The sequence below is a fragment of the Gossypium arboreum genome, chromosome 3 (assembly GCF_025698485.1).
Source record: "Gossypium arboreum isolate Shixiya-1 chromosome 3, ASM2569848v2, whole genome shotgun sequence".
Classification (NCBI taxonomy): domain Eukaryota; kingdom Viridiplantae; phylum Streptophyta; class Magnoliopsida; order Malvales; family Malvaceae; genus Gossypium; species Gossypium arboreum.
In genome coordinates, this window is record NC_069072.1 from 25,285,108 (window position 1) to 25,302,824 (window position 17,717).

Consider the following 17,717-nt stretch of genomic DNA (forward strand, 5'->3'; position numbering starts at 1 on the left):
AAACTTTTGCATATTTACGCTTTTTCCCCAAAGCTCGTAAATTAAACTTCAGCCTATTTTCTTATGTTTTATGACATGCTGATCATTTTTTCCTTCTATGGCAACATCAAATTCTCACTCTAACATGTACTTAAGACTATTAGGTATTTTTACCGATTAAGCCCTTTTGCTCGTTTTCACTTAAAACCGAGTAGCACAAGTTGTCTAACATAATTTAAAACCTCATATTCTATCATAAAACACCAAAATACACAAATTTCACATATGGGTATTTTTCCAAATATAAACCCTAGGTTAAATTATTGCTAGCATAAGCTAAATCGAGCTACCGGGACTCCAAAAACGTAAAAATCATTAAAAACGAGGCTAGAATGGACTTACAATTGAGCTTGGAAGCTTGAAAAACCCTAGCCATGGTTTCTCCTTGCTATATTCGGCCATGGGGTTGAAGATGAGCAAAATTGACTTTTAATTTTGTATTTTAATTCATTTTACCCCTAAATGACCAAAATGCCCTTACTACTAAACTTTCCAAAAATTCCATCCATGTCCAATTTTTGTCCATAGACTTAGAAATTGGTAAAATTCTATTTAAGACCTCCTAATTAATATTTCAAAACAATTTCATACTAGAAACTTCTAGAATGCAAGTTTTGCAAATTATTCGATTTAGTCCCTAATTTCAATTTAAGCACTTTATGTATAAAATTTCTTCACGAAATGAAGAAATTTTCACACAATCATGCAATCATATCATAGACCTCAAAATAATCATAAAATAATTATTTCTATCTCAGATTTTGTGGTCACGAAACCACTATTCCGACTAGGCCCAAAATCAGGATATTACACTAGGAACCCTTCATTTTGTATTAAGCCTTGAATAATGGCTAACACTCATTTTGATTTATAAAAGATGTATTGTCATGGTTAAATGAATGTCTATTGTGGCTGATTTGATATTAGAAGTTGTGTTGTTTTGATATTGGTTGGTATTTGTATGAATCTAAGTATGTTAGGGTGGCAAAAAGGCTTGGTAAATAGCCTTATATTGTCCACACAGGTAGACACACCGACGTATGTTTAGGCCGTGTGTGACACATGATCAGCCCTATGGGCGTGTGGTCCAGCCGTGTGTCCCCTGCACGTAAAAATTTCAAGTCAGTATGCTTGGTAATAAACACACGGATAGAGACACAACCGTGTGTCTTAGCCGTGTGAAGGACACGGCCTAGTGCATGGGCGTGTGCTATGGCCGTGTGACATTTTAGGGATGCTGATGTTAGAAACAAAATGTCCAAGTTTTTGCACATGGGCTAGAACCTGAGCGTGTCATGGCCGTGTGAGAAACATGGGTCATTGACACAGACGTGTGTTCGGTCGTGTGAAAACCCCTGTAGGTATGAATTAGAAATTAATTCTACACGGGCGTGTAACCCTTCCACACGGGCGTGTGTCCTGTTTTAAAGGCAAATTTCTTAAGGTTGGTTTAAAGACCCGAAAAGGTTCCGAATAGTTTTCAATGATCGATTTAGGGCTCGTAGGCCCATAATAAGAAGGTTAAAGTAGAAATAGAAAAAGTTTTAATTTGGACCAAGTCTCAGTGACTTGAGGTTGGTTGTAAGCATGATATCGAGTTAGGTAATACCTTGTACTCCACCTCGGCATGGGTTACGGGTATGAGGTGTTACACTTTCACTGGCCCAAGCCGAACCGACAGCAACCGAACCGGCTCAGGGTGCCAGCGGCTGCCACGGTGGCAGTTCGGTGACCGACAAATGGTCGGTGGCAGTGGGTCTTTGGTGGTTGAGTAGTGGAAGTACACTCCATAAAATTTGATTTCAGATTAACTGTTCTAAAAATAATATTATTTTAATATATTTAATATTAAATTTAATTTAATACTTATCTTAATAGTATTTTATTAATTTAATATTAAAAGATTATCTTAATATTAAATTTATTTTAATGTTTATCTTGTAGATAAATATTCTACTAATTTAATAAGATTTAATAATAAATTTAATCTAATATTTATCTTTATAAGTATTATACTAATTTAATATTAAAGTGATTAAGATTAATTATAATTGAACTCTCTAAACTCTCCTATATAAAGAGAGTCTTGGGTGATTATTTGACACACACTTGAATTTATGAGAAAGTTGTAGAGAAAATTCTCTGAAGAACTTATTTCAGAAAATTTCTAGAGATATTTTTCTTATTTACAACTTGGCCTAAAAGTTTAGAGAAATTATGAAATTACCCCATTAGTAATTTTTGTATAAAATTTTCTAATTCGAAGCAACCCACACTCGATAGACGTGAGCTTGAGGATAACAAAGAAGACTACTCGGTCGAAGCATTCATCCTAGACGAATCAAAAAGGTGCAATTTTGATTAAATGTTTATTATTTTAGATATCATAACCAAGTTCTTATTTTGGAATTTTTTTTAAAAAATATTTGGTTTTTCCTAAGTTCTTTTGGGTGCAGGTTTTGAAAAAATAGGGCATTGCGTTTGTGAAAATTAAACTCAAATCAGTTTTGATTTGGCAATGCACAAGTCGAAGCCCAGAAGTCTTCCAACTTCAAAGTTCAAACACAACTTCAACTTAGTTAATATCCTGCACAGTTCAAGATAGGCCAATTGCAGGCTTTAGAAAAGAAGACATTATGGAAATACGAGCCAAGGTGGGGATTTATGGAGTGTGCCTTACATTTCGATCAAAATTAGGCACAAACAGAGAGCGACGTTGCGACGATGAAAATAGGAGAGAAGTAGAAACAATTTTCTCGATTTTCTTCTCCTAATTAAATTCTAGGTATTTGTTTTAGTCAAATTTTGATTAGTGTAGATTATTTTTAATATTTTGATATACAAATTTAGCTTATAAATAAGACACTTTTCTACCCTAAAAAGATTAAACCTATTATACATTTAGGTATTAGCTTTTACAAGCTTTCAAAGAATTTTGTGTTTATGTTTTGAGAGTTCTTATTTCGAGTTTTGGGGTTTAGTTTTTTTATCTACATCTTTGTACTCTTCATTTTTTTCCGTTATAGTGAATTTATCTTTACTCGTGGTTTTTTATACTCTTCGAAAGGGTTTTTTCTCGTAAAGTATTTGCGTTCGATCTTTTCAATTTCTTTGTTATTTTAATCATTCGTTGCTTAGTTGAGTTTATCCCCAACATGTACATTTGTTAAGTAGTTTTTAATGGATAATAGTCAATTTTATAAGGTCATTTAAATTTTAGGGTAATTTCATTTTAATTACTTAACCGTTAAAATTTTAATGCAGTTAATTTGTACATGCCACATCATGTTCACGTTTACATTTTAGTCTCCCAACTTTTAGGTTGCTTTCATTTTGGTCATCCAATTTCTTTTTTTTTTTAAATATTGATCAGATTAAAAAAAATGAAAGGTTAGAGTTAAAAATGGTAAAAACTAAAATAATGATTTCAAAATTGTCACATTGTATTTGTTTACCCCATTGTCGAAAGTTCTAAATTTATTTTCTTTTCAATATTGAAATTTTAAATTTCAAAACATCAAAATCAATTAAATAAGTTTTTGAAAATTTTTATCCCTTGATAGTTTCAACTAATTTGTTACTATAATATTGTAATTAATTAAATTAATTAATTTAGTCTCCTTTTAAATCTTAAAATTTTATTTTATGTTTCTTAGATAGATATCAGCATAGCTTCGTAATTAAACTTCTCGCACATCCGTTCTGAAAGTGATCTTTCCGAATTGAAATCAACTCAAATAAATCATTTTTAATAATTGTACATGAAACCCAAATTCCTTTTGATTATATGATCTCGAGTCTTTCGTACTAAGCTAAAAGTAAAGAAAATTTCTTACAATTATTTAAATTAATTAATTTTGTATTTCATGTCAAATAAAACCCCAAAATTTTCATCACTTCTTTATCCAAACAAAGAACAAGCAATTAATTTAATTAATTAAGTAATTAATAATTTAATTAATTGCAATAATTTTCCTTTTAGCTTCGTATGAAATATTAGAGATTATGTAATAAAAAGAAAATTAAGTTTTGCAGACAACTAATTTCAATAATACAAGAAGAAATCAATTAATATTATAAAGGGATAAAAAAATTCAACAATTTATTTAATTGATTTTTATGTTTTGAAATTTAATATTTTAATATGGAAAAAAATTAGAATTTTGATGACGTGATAAACAAGTACAATTTGACATTTTTAATACATTATTTTAATTTCTACCTTTTCTCACTTTAATCCTTAATTAATTTTTACCCCAATCATTACTTTAAAAAAGGATAATTTTTTGGGTGACCAAAATGAAAGCAATATAGAAGTTGGGTGACCAAAATGAAAGTATGACTATAATATGGTGTGTACAATTAACCGTTATTAGCAATTTAATGGTTGGGTGACTAAAATAAAAGAACTTCAAAAATTTAGTAATGAAATTACAAAGATTTTATTTTAGTAACCCAAATGAAAGCTCTAAAAATTAGGTGACCAACTAAATAGTTTACCTGTTTTATAAAGCAAGTAATTATTACACTGTAGCATTCTGGTTAAACTTAAAAAAGGAAACACATTCTTTTATTAAGTTTTAAATTTTTAAAACATATTACATAAGAAATTGGAAAGATATTAATATTAATATTTAATTTTTATAAATTCGAGTTCGCGTGATATCCAATTTAGCTTTAAAATATTCAAATTGTTTGTTTATGAAGTAAATAGTCGAGTAAAAATAATAAAATTTGTTGTTAATTTATGTAGCTTGGAAAAAAAAGTAGGGCTGAGTAAATAAGAATAAGAATGATGGTAATGGTAATGGTAATGGTAATGGTAATGGTAATGGTAGGAGAATTTCGTTGTCATAAGTAAGTTTTTAGGTGAAATCAAAGTTTCTTAGACATACAATTAGCAAATCTTTTGGTTCTTCTTTTGACGATTCCGTAGGTTTCCATATAATTTGACTGTTTGCGTGTTAACACCACAAATATGTTCAAAGCATTAGGCATTACATCCGGTGTGTCACCTCAAATCAACCTAATTTATTTAATTTAATACTAGTCTTTGTTATAATTTCTCTCTTGTTTTAATGTTTTTATACAAATTAGACTTAAAAAATGAGTAAGTTTCAAATTTAGATGTAGAGCTCAAAAGATTGAGCTCAGAATTTTGAAAATTTTCTCTTACATATATCATCTACTATCTAAATAATTATGTGTATATATATTATGAAAGCAATATATATAGAACATACATATGAGCATATAAAATGACATATAACAAATAATGAAACATATAATTTAAAATTAACAATAATACAATATATGTTATATATACAAAATTAAAATAATTTAATTTAATTTATATTATGAGATAAAAGAGATTTAAATAGATATATATGAGAAAGAAAATTAAATGCACTTCAATTACTTTCCAACATATATTGTCATCTTTGTATAAAATGTCAAAAATGTTATCATGCTCAGTATGTTGAACACAATAAAGAAATGTTACGCACCGCACAATAATTTTACACAATTCTTCATATGTTCCCTTCCTTAAGGTTTTATGTTGTTCAAAAAATAATTTTGTAAACATCAAATTCTTGATAAAATTGTATATGCTATATAGGAGTGGCAAAACAAGCTCGAGCTTGAAAGCCCGCTCTATAACACCTTAAATTCAACTTAGACGTTACGATCAATTTGTAAAAATTATTATAATTCAATCTGAAAATTCATAAATCATTTGAGGCTTGTAGAAATAACGCTAACTTATGATAAATACAATTCCAATTTATTTTTTAAAAAAAATATTTTTTTAATTAATTCGTTAATTTTGTCAATCAAATTTATATTTATAGAACACTTATGTATGTAGCGGAACTCTTAGTTAAATTTAGTTTTGAAAAAATGCAGTTTGATATTGAAAATCCAATGTTTTGCTGATAGAGTAATTTTAATTTTAAAACGGTTCAAAACAAAAAATAAAAGTTCAAAACAAAAACAATCCAACAATACCAAAACAGAGTAAACAAAGTTTAAAGTAACACAACTTAAATGTTTTTAACCGAGCGACGTCGCACCGATTCGTCTTATGCCTGTAGGTTACCTGAGAATAAACAAACAGAAGTGAGCTTACAAGCTTAGTGTGTAACTCACTACATACAATAAATCAGATACACATGCTTTAACAGATTACAGAACTGATATAGACATTGATGCATAACAGATATAGATTTAGATGTATATCAGTTACAGATTCAAATGCAAAACAAATACAGATACAGATTCAGATCCTAACCCTATCCGTTACACATCATCTATGACCATCCCTACACACCAATATATGCAATTGATCATAAGTCACTTTACATAATATATGCAGAGCAATTGCCAAATCAAAATACGGTAACCCGCCATAAACAGATATATGTAGCTGAGCTATCGAATACGACAGATAAATTAAATTGCCCACACTTCCTCCATAATTATAATCCCACCCCGATGCACATGCATAACTAAACAAATATCAAATATGTGTATGTCATACATGCTTTACACATCAGATTCAAATAATATTAGCATATAACAGATCTTGCTAACACATATAACATACTACTAATGCATTCATAAATCGTATTTAACACTAATAGAGCATCAGAAATCATGGTTTATAGACCAATTTGTACCATACTGGCCCTACGAAATGGCTACATTTGATTCATACTACAAATACGACCTTAGGAAAAATTTTCAACATTTAGGTTCCAAGCCTGTATGGCCCACATGGCCTACTTGGCCAACCCATGTGACCCACATAGCCTAACAAACAGTCACACACACACTCGTGTGGCCCACATGGCCTAATTTACTTATATCGTGTGGCTTACACAGTCTAGCACAGGACCTAGCGTCGACAGCCCAAATTTTCAGCTTTCAACCGTTTGCAATTTTTTGGGTATTCGTTACATACCTAGTCAAATTCTGATATAGGCCTAAAAATCACATATTCCAGTACCTAGATTGACTATTAACACTTATTAACACTGATTAGTACCCGAAATTCTACCAATCTAGGTGACTAATTTAATAAACCAACGTCGAACAAACCCAATATTAGAAGCAAACAACTCCTGCAATGGCGAAACCCCTTACCTCTTAACAAATCCGTAGCTTAAAATGAACCCAGTTTGTCGGAGAACCAATCGCCACACGATCTTCTCCTATCGCATCACAACATACAAATCAATTTCCAAAAACACTTCATTAGCAAATAAAATAATTAAACAACCTCAAATAGCATAACAACCAGCAGAACTTATAACCTTGCCCAAACGTGAATACGCATAGGGTCGAAACAACAAGAAAGAAATTGCAAATAACAGAAGTTACGAGCAACATCATTTCAGTAAGTAGGATAAATAAGAACAAAATTGAAAACAACCTTTGCTTGGGGAAAAGCAAGAGAGATAGCCAAAGAAAACAATAAAGTATGAAAGGAGGAAGAAAGAAAGAAGAAAATTTAGAATTTCTTTACTGGAGAACAAACTGAAACACACGGATGGGGAAATTGGGGAGAAACAATGGGAAATGTGACTAGTGAAGCAGATTTTTAGGAATATTATTCAATTGTTCTAATTTTCAAAACAAAAAGAAATAGGATAAAAATAAAATAAAATAAAGAAGATATGCTCGTTATCCCAACTAACGCCATTCATATCTAACAGATTTCCTAGACTTCAATTTGAATCCAAATTCCTCTAACTGTGAGACACACAAGAACATTAGCAACAATAATTCTAATTTCTCGCAACAGTCTCATTCTAACTCAAGTGAAGCAAAAAATAGTCTTTTAAGTCTAACGAACAAAGATAGAGATAGGGATAGGAACAAAAATAATAAAATTTTCCAAAATGAGATTTGAATCCCATGACATTAAACACACATCCAAAACACTCAACCACTAAAGCAAATACTTAATCTTGACAAAATTTAACAAATCGAAAAATTCAAATTTTGGGACGTTACACGCTTGCGCCAATCCGATCCTGTAACAGATCTGAGACTGCAAAAATCATAGCCCAAAAAAATTCAAGCCTAATAAAATCTAAGCCCAAGCCCATAACAAATCTGAGCCTGAGACAGATCTAGCCTAAGCTCGAGATAAATCCGACTCAAAGCTCAAAAATGTTCAAATTTATAACTGAACATAATAGACATTAATAATTAATATAATTTTATAATATTACTTAAAATAAAAAAATATAAATAAATGATAATTTAATCATAAGCATTGTATATTTATATTAAAATTTTATTAATAGGAAAAGTAAATAATAATTTTGTATGTTAAATTATAAAGTGAAACAAATTTTAAAGAAATTAACTTAATAAAAATATTTTAATACTATAATTATATATGTATAATAAATATGTAAAATAATAATTATTAAAATCTATAAAGTAAACTTTAATGATACTATAATAATATATAATTTAACTATTACTAAAATCGAAATTGATTACTTAACTTTACCTTAAAGCGATATACTAAATTAGTATATTACTAATACATAATATAATATATAACTATTATTGAAAATATAAAACATATATAACTATTATTATATATAGATTGTAATAAAAGATATAGTATCACATGATATTATAATGTTTAATTATTGATGCTATAAACTATTAATATATTATGTGACATGATATAACATTACATAATATAGTAGGAGGGTTAGCTTTCAAATGTACAAAAGTATAGAGATAAAGCATATTTCAACTAGTATAATAATAAACAATAATATATAATAAGTAATATATAATGTACTACTATTATATATAAATATTGTTATAATATAGATTGTGGATTGAGCTTCTAACTTTAAAAATTGTATTTGAATATCGAGTTTAATTCTTTTTATTTTGGACTTTGAGATTTAAGCTATAATTAGTTTATTTTGAGTTTGGGGAATAATAGTATATTATTTGGTTTAGGTTTACTATAATATATTTGGGCTTTGGAATGAATATTTTAGAATATAAGTATTACGTTTATAAATTTAAAAAGAAACAAACTTGTATTGCATTGTCCACAATGGAAACGGTAGTGCAAGAAGTAGTTTGGCTTAAACAATTCTTGATTCATTTAGGATTTGGTAAAAATGCATCACGGCTGTTAGTAAATTGCGACAGTCAAGTTGCAATCGCACTCACTAAATATCCCAAATACCATTCAAGATCTAAGCAGATAGATATAAAGTACAATTTGTATGGGACTTGGTTGCATAAAGAGAAGTCAACATGCAGTACATATTGACGCAAGATATTGTTGCATGCCCTTTTGCGAAACCAATTTGGAGAGATGTTTTTATTAAGCATGCTAGATCCTTGCAATTGTGTAGAATTTGATATACTAGCTGCATTGAGACTTATGAACAGTTTATTAACTATTGATGTATGTTACAGATTCATATGAATGAAATATATGATTAATGCCTACTAAAGTTTAGTTCTTTTGTTCCTTAAATGAATACATGACTACCTATATATGTTAAATAGATATATTATATATATGATTAAATGTATGTTGGACAGATGATTAGCCTTCTCACATAGGCAATCGCTGCTATGAATTAGTGTCATGTAGAGATTAAATTAGTTTTAAGCTTTTCAATATTAGGAGTTTTGATGAGCTTAAGCTTAAAATAGAATCTCCTTGAAAATAGATCAAGTTGAGGTTACATAGTGATGAAATTATGATTGAAAGTGAATAATAGATCTTACAATTCACTTTTTTCTCTATCTTTATTGCCAGATGAGAGTCAGATTAATATATTCATTAAAGGTAGAGTTATGGACTCAAGTTAGATATTGAGTGTATCCGAACTATCACTTGTACGATATTGAAATTTCAATAATAGACATATGCTCTAAGAAGAGGGAAAGTAATACCGTAGCACGTGTTTCATACCATATGTGCATGAAACGACCAATATGGGTAACAAGAGTTTTGATTTCTGCTTCTAAGTTGTGTGTGACCCATGAGATCAACTAGATATCTCAATAAGGTAATCTTATGACCTTTGATTTTTTCTTAAAGTTTCATTTTAATGTTAGCTATTTTAGTATGTTATCAATGATCAAGTATGATTTGATCTAACGAAATATATCTAGAAAGCAGTTTAATTAGAATAAAGAGAATCTAGAAAAAGGGAAAATCATTATAATGTCTCATTCAATTGTATTCACAACCCTATCAATTATTTTCTAATAGTGAATATAATTGTGAATAAAAACGATAATTATAATTTTAATAATAAAAGAGATGATAAGAAACTGAAAATGTTATTAAATGTATCTAGGATCCTATATACAAACTCTACTTATATTCACGAGATGTCATATACACTTAACAATTGTTTAGCAACCAGCTCCTAAGAATAATGAATGTTGGTCGCATGGCATACTTCCTAATATGAAACTTAAAGAGAAATGAAAAGAGATAATGACCTTTTAATGTTAAGTGCGAGAGTAATAATGATCATTATGCACGAGTGAGAGATGTTGGTGTAGATGTCTATAATGGACATTCACACACTAAATCATGCCCCACATGATAGATAAAAATAATGACAATTTATATTTTGAAAAAAAATATAGAAAAAAACCCAAAGCAATTTCATGGTATATGGTATAAAAGGGGTCAGTCCCTCAACCATTACCAACATTGTTTTAAAACAAAAGGAAAACAAGTTCCCCATGTTTTGTTGAAACAAAAACAAAAGGATTAGTGTCATTATTATTCTTTTATTTAATTCTTAAGCATTTTTTGTTCTAAGTTAGTGTTATCATACGTGAACAATTTTCGTTTGTGGTCTTGATCAATATATTAAATCGTATTTTCTTGATCATCTGGTATGTGTGCTTCCTCTATTATTAACTCTTTACCATATGTTAACACATGGGTTCAAATCTTTTACATGGAAAATTTTTATTGATTTTCTTTAAAAATATGAAAAGACAAAAGTATCTTTATAAAATAATATAATATTTTTAAATATGAAAGGTTAATTAGTAATTTAATCAATTTAGTTAATGTTACTACTCGTGACACCAAATTTAGTAAAGGACTTAATATTAGTTGTGACACTATTATTTAAGTTTTTGAATAAGTTAATGTCAAAGTCAACCATACACTAACTGAAATAGGAAAAAACTAAAATACTATTTTTTACAAAATAACAAATATTAATATTTATGTTTTTTTATATTTTTATATAAAATATTACCAAGATAGAATTTAAACTTAAAACATCATGATTTTTAACACAATAATTTTATCTAAATTCTCATTTGGTTTTTAAGATTAACTCTTTGTTCATATATAAACCTTTTATTTTCTTTCATCTCCAAATTTATAAGCTTTACAAATTTTCCACTCTTTTATATGATAATTTCTTATCTTTGCTTAGTTTTGAATATTGAACAAAGAAATTTGTTTTGCTTTCTATGGCTTAAAATGGATATTAGCTTGTTTAAAAAAATTAAATTCAATATACCCAAGATACAAAAGTCGAAATAAATCATTCAAGTTAGGAAATGAGAGTTAAAAGGCAAAAATAATTCTAATATATAAGATTATAGCAGTTCCAAAAGTTGATATAAAAATCAATTTGAGTTTGCAATGAATTAGGTTAAAAAAAGAATCATAGCAAGAAGATGTTCGTTGAGATTGAAAATTTTAAATTAGACAATTTTATTTTATATTTGGTTCTCGAAACTAATTCCAGATCCATCATCTATTAAACCCTATTCTAAAGGTGCCTTTGATAAAATATAAAATATCGTGAGTAGAATAAGAAAAATGAAACGAAATCTGTTATATGTAGTAATTAGGTACTAATTAATTAAGTTAAAACTATGTATATGTAGAAACTAGTACACTAGTATAAAATTCAGGATGGATTAAAACTCAAAAGATCACACATATCAATAGGATACTAGTTTTTATGGGGCAATACATATCACTAATACTAATGCATATAAAAAAGTATATATAGCTTGTATAAATTACCCAAACTCTGCTTTAGCAAAGATTCCATTTCTCTACAGAACTTCCTGGTACTTTATACCAGTGGAATCAATCAACTCTGTCAAGGTTAAAGCGTTCTCGAACGATTGAAATAAAGCTAGTGGCCTTGAAATCCACATTTTCGTCGCCAACACCCCATCTCTCATTTGCATACATATTCTGGTCGTAAAAACTGGGTGGCCTGATCAACCTCGCATAGGATACCTTCAGCATTGAGGATGGAACATTCATTTGTTCATGGGAATCAGTTGGTTGGTTGGAGTTAGCATAGGAATAGGGAACCACCTTGCTGCATTGCTGATGAGCAGTGGTGGCTCGTGGCTTGGTCACTCGAGACAATGACTTGGCTAACTTGCCTTTGAAAAAAAAACCCTTCCTCTTAGTGGACTCCATATTGGGTTTTCTAAGAATAAGTGAACTCTTTTAGTTGAAGTTGAGAAGAGATGGTTTGGTTTGGTTTGGTAGTTCATAAAGATGGCTAAGCTCTCACGTATATATATATAGAGAGAGAGAGACAGAAAGCAATGTGCCTAATCTAATGCATATCCTAAGGGCATATCTAACACTGGCCAACAATTGGGAATCTAGAACAATACTAGATTAATGAAACTAACTTTAAAAGAGTTCTATTTCAATGTCTGAAGTGATGAAAAAGTGGGTTATGATTTTAAGGTTTTTTTTTTTTTTTTGGTTACTTAAACATGGTTTTAATGGATGTCTTTTTTCGTAGGAATTTACTAAAGCCTGATTGGTATTGATTTATTTGATAGCTGTTTAAACTTTTGACCGACGACTTTGTTTATTTTCACTATCAGAATCAGTTTAAACGTACCACAACTTAGTCAAGCTCTGTGGTATACCTAAAAGCAGAATTTTCTTTAAAATATAAGCCAAATTTACACCTCTACCAAATCTTAACTTTAAATTTTTTTTATAGAAATTAATTGCTAACCCCATTTAGGCATTCTACCTAACCCAAAGAATTTGATCCACTATCGCTTTCATCTGCTAAAATATTATCTGTTAAAAATATTGGATTAACTTACTTGATTAAATCCATATTTTTTTATTCTTAATGACTTTATATTTGAGGTATTTCGTGTTAAGCCACGGTTCTTTTAAGGAAGAAAAGAAAAACAAAACCCATGTCTGCCACAAGCGATTGTCTGAATCCGCGGATCCGTGAGGTCTGAATTTTTGTTATTATTAATTTGCTGTCGTCTTATGTCTGTGATGTTTTGTTGCTTGTATGACACTAACTCAGTTCTCATCTGCCTTCACTGGAAAATACTGGAAGAAAGGTGAAGAAGGGAATAGATGAACTTGAATTAAAATAAGGCATTTTATGGACTTTAAAACCATCACATCTTTATCCATTTTTTAACTTCGGTTCATTTAAAAAATTCACTTTAAGATGTTATAGAATAGATGCAATACTTACTTTATACCTTTCTTACCTTCATTCAGATATAGACAAATATATTGAACACTAACACAGTAATCGTGTAGACCCAGAAATTTTATCATATGACTATCTGACCCGAATCCAAAAAACCAATCCGATCTACTCGAATTCAAAACCAATCTAATTCCATCATCATCTAAAGACATCTCTTTCAAATACCCTGATTGCAGCAAAAGACATACTTCATATGCAATCACTTTCAAGTTTGAGATCTGGTGTTTGAAACCTTGAGACAATGTTAAATTAACTTGGGCAGCTTGTAACGAGAAGTGTGTCATTTGCCTGCATTAAATAATAATTTGAAGATACATGGAAATGGCTCATAAACAAGTCCATATCAACAGGTTCATACATCCTTGGGAACTTAAACAAGGGCTACATAATTAAAGGAAAAACGTTATGATTTGAACATATAGTTGGAAATGGCATATATTTACTCCCATGAGAAGGTGAGTGTGTGGTGAGTACCACTTGCAGATGATCCGGGATGTCCGGTTCGAAACACTCCATTTCCATGGAGATCAGTATTGGTATTTTGATCAGTGGCCAAAATGGTTCCTACTTGCTCACCCTCCATTCCTAGACCTTTATATTGCAAGTTTGGGATCAAGGATGAGGTTGAGCCAGACTGCACCATAGGGCTCAAACTAATCTCCCGAGTCTCAGCCGGTTGTGATGACAGAAGAGAGAGAGCACGATTAGACTCGACGGTTCGATTTAACCCATTCAACAACATTTTCTGGGTGATGCCACCATTGCCTGGTGAAGGATTAGCATTGACAAGCGGTTGACAAACAGAAACTCCTGGGTGTGACGAATTAGCACTTTGTAAGAAAGAGAACTGCCTTTCACCTTTGTAGTTGAGAGATGAGGCTCCAACGAACGAGCTATTTCGGCTGCTGAAGTTTAAAGCTGAACTTATATCGGTTTTGACTTTCACCGCCCCAGTCGAAGAATCGGTCATGGATGTAGTGGAAAATATTTGGGGGCCGCTGAATAGTAAATATCTACTCCCTGCATTAAGAGTCTAATTCTTATCAAAATACATCACAAATAAGCCATTGCATGAGAATATGAAGGCATACCTGGGGGATTTGAAAGTAAGCTTCCAGAATTTACAGTCAAAGCATTAGGTTGAGGCTTTCTCCGCCGTCTGTTGTGTCCATCTAGACGCTTCCGGCAGCTTCGTTTCCCTTCGTCAAACTCCACTAACGAATGAAACCTAATTACATTGCATTCACCAGAAACAAACTCTTTCCATTTATGAAACAAAATAAGCTAAGAATGAAAGCATGGGATAAAATCTTGCAAAGGAGCAAATTAAATTAGAACATTTATCGATTCCATTAACTTTCATGATGCATCACAAAAGAATTTCTCACTTGATAGAATTAATTTCGATCATGAAAAAGGAGAGTTTTAGCGGAGACTAAACAGCTTATCGATTCTAATCTCAAGATAAACAAATCATACTCATAAACCTTAAAACACAAAGGAAATACCCAAATTCGGAGTAATAACGCATTGCTAAGCAAGAATCGATCCATATAGGGAAAAATCAGCAGATGAGGAGGCAATGGAAAAAAGTAAAATGATTGAGGAAAGCAAAATCTATTGAACTCCATGTTCAATCTGCATAAAGCGATTCAATTGTTACCTGCTGCACTGCTGACAAAATCGTTGTTCTTGACCCCTAATTGAGACTTTTGGGGTTTTAGAGTGGACTTCGCATACTTTATGGCGTCGATGGTAGTCCCTGCATTTGCTGAGGTCCGCAGTGCAACCATCAACCAAGCATGAAGGTACTTGGTTTCCGAAACCAGGCGGCCGAGCCCTTTTAAACGAAGCAGATGATGGTGCTGATTCCATCAATGGCACCCTTCACAGTAATCTTCAGAATAACCAAAACTCTCAAATCCAACAATGGCTGGCGATTCCTAATTCACCTGCTGAGTTACAATGGACTTTAAACACCTCAATATCGCTGCAAACATTACAATGTCTTCTTATTTCTTGTTCTTCAGTCCCATCACCTTAATCAAACTATAACGTAAATTCAAGCCCCTCTTAAAATCGTTCCTTAGAAACAAATAATGGGACTTAAACCAAATCTAGAAAAATGTTAAATTTATACTTCGGGGAGTTGGGTTTTATTAAAATATATTGGGACTACAAAGTTTGTTTCTTTTTTTGGGTCATTTCAAGATGAAGAACAAGAGGAAGGGGATGATTGGTTGGGTTGGGTTGGAAACTCATAAAAATGATCCATCCATCCGCCTACTATAAATGACTCATCATATATGACCAAACTAAAGAGTCGTTGACAATTAATACTTACTACTTAATAAGTTTAAGTGGAAGAAATGAAATTTTGAATTATAACTTGAAAAATTTTGAATGGGAATGATGGTGCAAAGTTGTAAATGTGTCAAAAGAGTCATGAACATACTTGCTATTACAATGGGAGAAGTATAAAAAGAAGTCTAATGTTGACTCTTCCATTGTCCTGTTCAGCCATGTTATTATGATTCATATAAGAGCAAAACATGACTATATTTAAAAATTTCAAGATGTTTAGCAATTTGAATGATCTTAATGAATCTCATTATCTGTGTTTGTTGTTTTATAAATATGTGAATATTAAAAAGAAACTATAAAACATCATACATTTGTCAAGGAAAAGAGTGTGAAAGGAAAGGAAGGCGGTCTTAATGGTAATAGGCCCCCTACCTTTTATGATATTTAAAGTTAAATTTATCTTTTTTTTGAATTTTAATAGGTAACATGGCTTTTGGGAATTGAATTTAAAAATAAGACATTGGAAATGTTGTAAACAGTGTGACATCAATGGAGTGGCACTCGCATCCCAACCACAAGTAGCATGGAAGATATTTTTGGAAAACAAAGAAAGGCCTTTGCCACAATATGTGTTTTTCTTTTTCCTTTTTATATTGAAACAAAACACTTAAAACTTTTTAAAATCCCAATTGGGCTTAAATAATAATTCGTTGGAAATGTTGAACTTGTATTGAACCCCAAAAAAAACATGTTAGTAATTGTATTTTTGTTCTTAGGTTAAGTGGGTATTTCCCAAAGTAGAGACTTTTTCACTTTATAAAGTTGGAGCAAAGGTTGGTGAATATACTAAACCCCGTTGATTTACTAAAAAGGGGGGGGGAAGACCATATGGGTCTTTTTCAACCGTGACATATAGTTATCATTGCAACGACCAGAAGAAACCACTTTAGTTTACTATTAAATACATTTATTTAATTTTTATAAAATTGATATATAAGATTTAAAAATATAATAAAATATTTTTATATCACGGCTATTTTATTTATATTTTTAATATTGTTTAAGGTTCAACCCACGTATATCTCAAACAGTAACAAATGTTAATTTTATTAAAATAAATTTAGTAGATAAGTAATAAAGAGACCTAAACTTTCTCCCTAAAACAACCCTACGATTTTTATTAGCATAAAGTATAGAGTTACATCAAATTTCTTAAAAAGAATGAAGCACTTTGAATTAGTATTTTGCTTACCATATATAAAGAGGTAAGTAAAAGGGTGAAGGGGTACCTGAGAGAAATCTAGCAGAAGCTGGGCACGTTCTGCAATGATAGTTTCAGATAAGCTGTGAAAAAGGAGAAAAAAAAGTTTGAAATGGGGAGAAGTGTGAAGTGAAAAAGAACTACTTTTGAGCACAAGAACAAATAGCCATTTAAGAAAGGGATTGTGAGCTTCTTAATCTATGAAAGCTAAGCTAGGGTTAATAATTTATTCAACAATGGAGATTAAGAGAGAGAAGTGAAAGTGGAAAAGGAGATGAGCATGTAAGGTTTCCAGCTTATTTTATAGGTGTAGAGAGCTTTGAAAGTTAGAAACAAGTTGCATAATAAAATGAAACTCAATAATAATGGTTGCTGAAAAGAAAAAAGAAACGAGTGGCAAGGAAAGTGACAGGGTGTTCTAATTGCTTTTTTAAGTATCAACCTTTTATCCGGAGAGAGAGGGAAAAAAAAGTACAAAAGGCCTATGTGTTGTGTTTCACTTTCCGGTTCCGATTTTATTTGTTTGTTTGTCCTTTGCTGGATGTCTTGGTTATTTAGTT

At 30.7% G+C, this 17,717-nt stretch overlaps 1 protein-coding gene and 1 long non-coding RNA gene across 4 annotated transcripts; both read right to left on the bottom strand.

The window, feature by feature from the left end:
* Positions 1–5,967: 5,967 nt before the first annotated feature.
* On the bottom strand, positions 5,968–7,948 carry LOC128290636 (uncharacterized). 2 transcript variants are annotated; one of them, XR_008280416.1, is made up of 3 exons: positions 7,356–7,948; positions 7,186–7,253; positions 5,968–6,139 (listed from the first exon to the last, which is right to left on the bottom strand). It is a non-coding gene; the product is annotated as an uncharacterized LOC128290636 (long non-coding RNA). The 2 variants fall into 2 exon arrangements; XR_008280415.1 differs by lacking the exon at positions 7,356–7,948 and having other exon boundaries at positions 7,186–7,315.
* A 5,907-nt stretch (positions 7,949–13,855) lies between these two features.
* On the bottom strand, positions 13,856–17,498 carry LOC108467559 (squamosa promoter-binding-like protein 16). Of its 2 annotated transcripts, XM_053025603.1 has the most exons (4): positions 17,186–17,485; positions 15,256–15,544; positions 14,684–14,820; positions 13,856–14,612 (listed from the first exon to the last, which is right to left on the bottom strand). In XM_053025603.1, exons 2-4 carry the CDS (start codon positions 15,465–15,467, stop codon positions 14,032–14,034), a joined length of 930 nt encoding a protein of 309 aa, XP_052881563.1. In that variant the 5' UTR covers positions 15,468–15,544; positions 17,186–17,485; the 3' UTR covers positions 13,856–14,031. The 2 variants fall into 2 exon arrangements, with proteins under 2 accessions (XP_052881563.1, XP_017623714.1); XM_017768225.2 differs by having other exon boundaries at positions 15,256–17,498.
* Between the last annotated feature and the right edge of the window lie 219 nt (positions 17,499–17,717).

Bases quoted from the DNA above. Each gene is read 5' to 3' on its own strand.
- LOC108467559 (XM_017768225.2), bottom strand. From the start codon at position 15,467: ATGGAATCAGCACCATCATCTGCTTCGTTTAAAAGGGCTCGGCCGCCT. The intron at 14,821-15,255 runs GTAACAATTGAA...CAATGTAATTAG, and splicing joins TTTTGTCAGCAGTGCAGCAG to GTTTCATTCGTTAGTGGAGT. The intron at 14,613-14,683 runs GTATGCCTTCAT...CTCTTAATGCAG, and splicing joins CTTACTTTCAAATCCCCCAG to GGAGTAGATATTTACTATTC.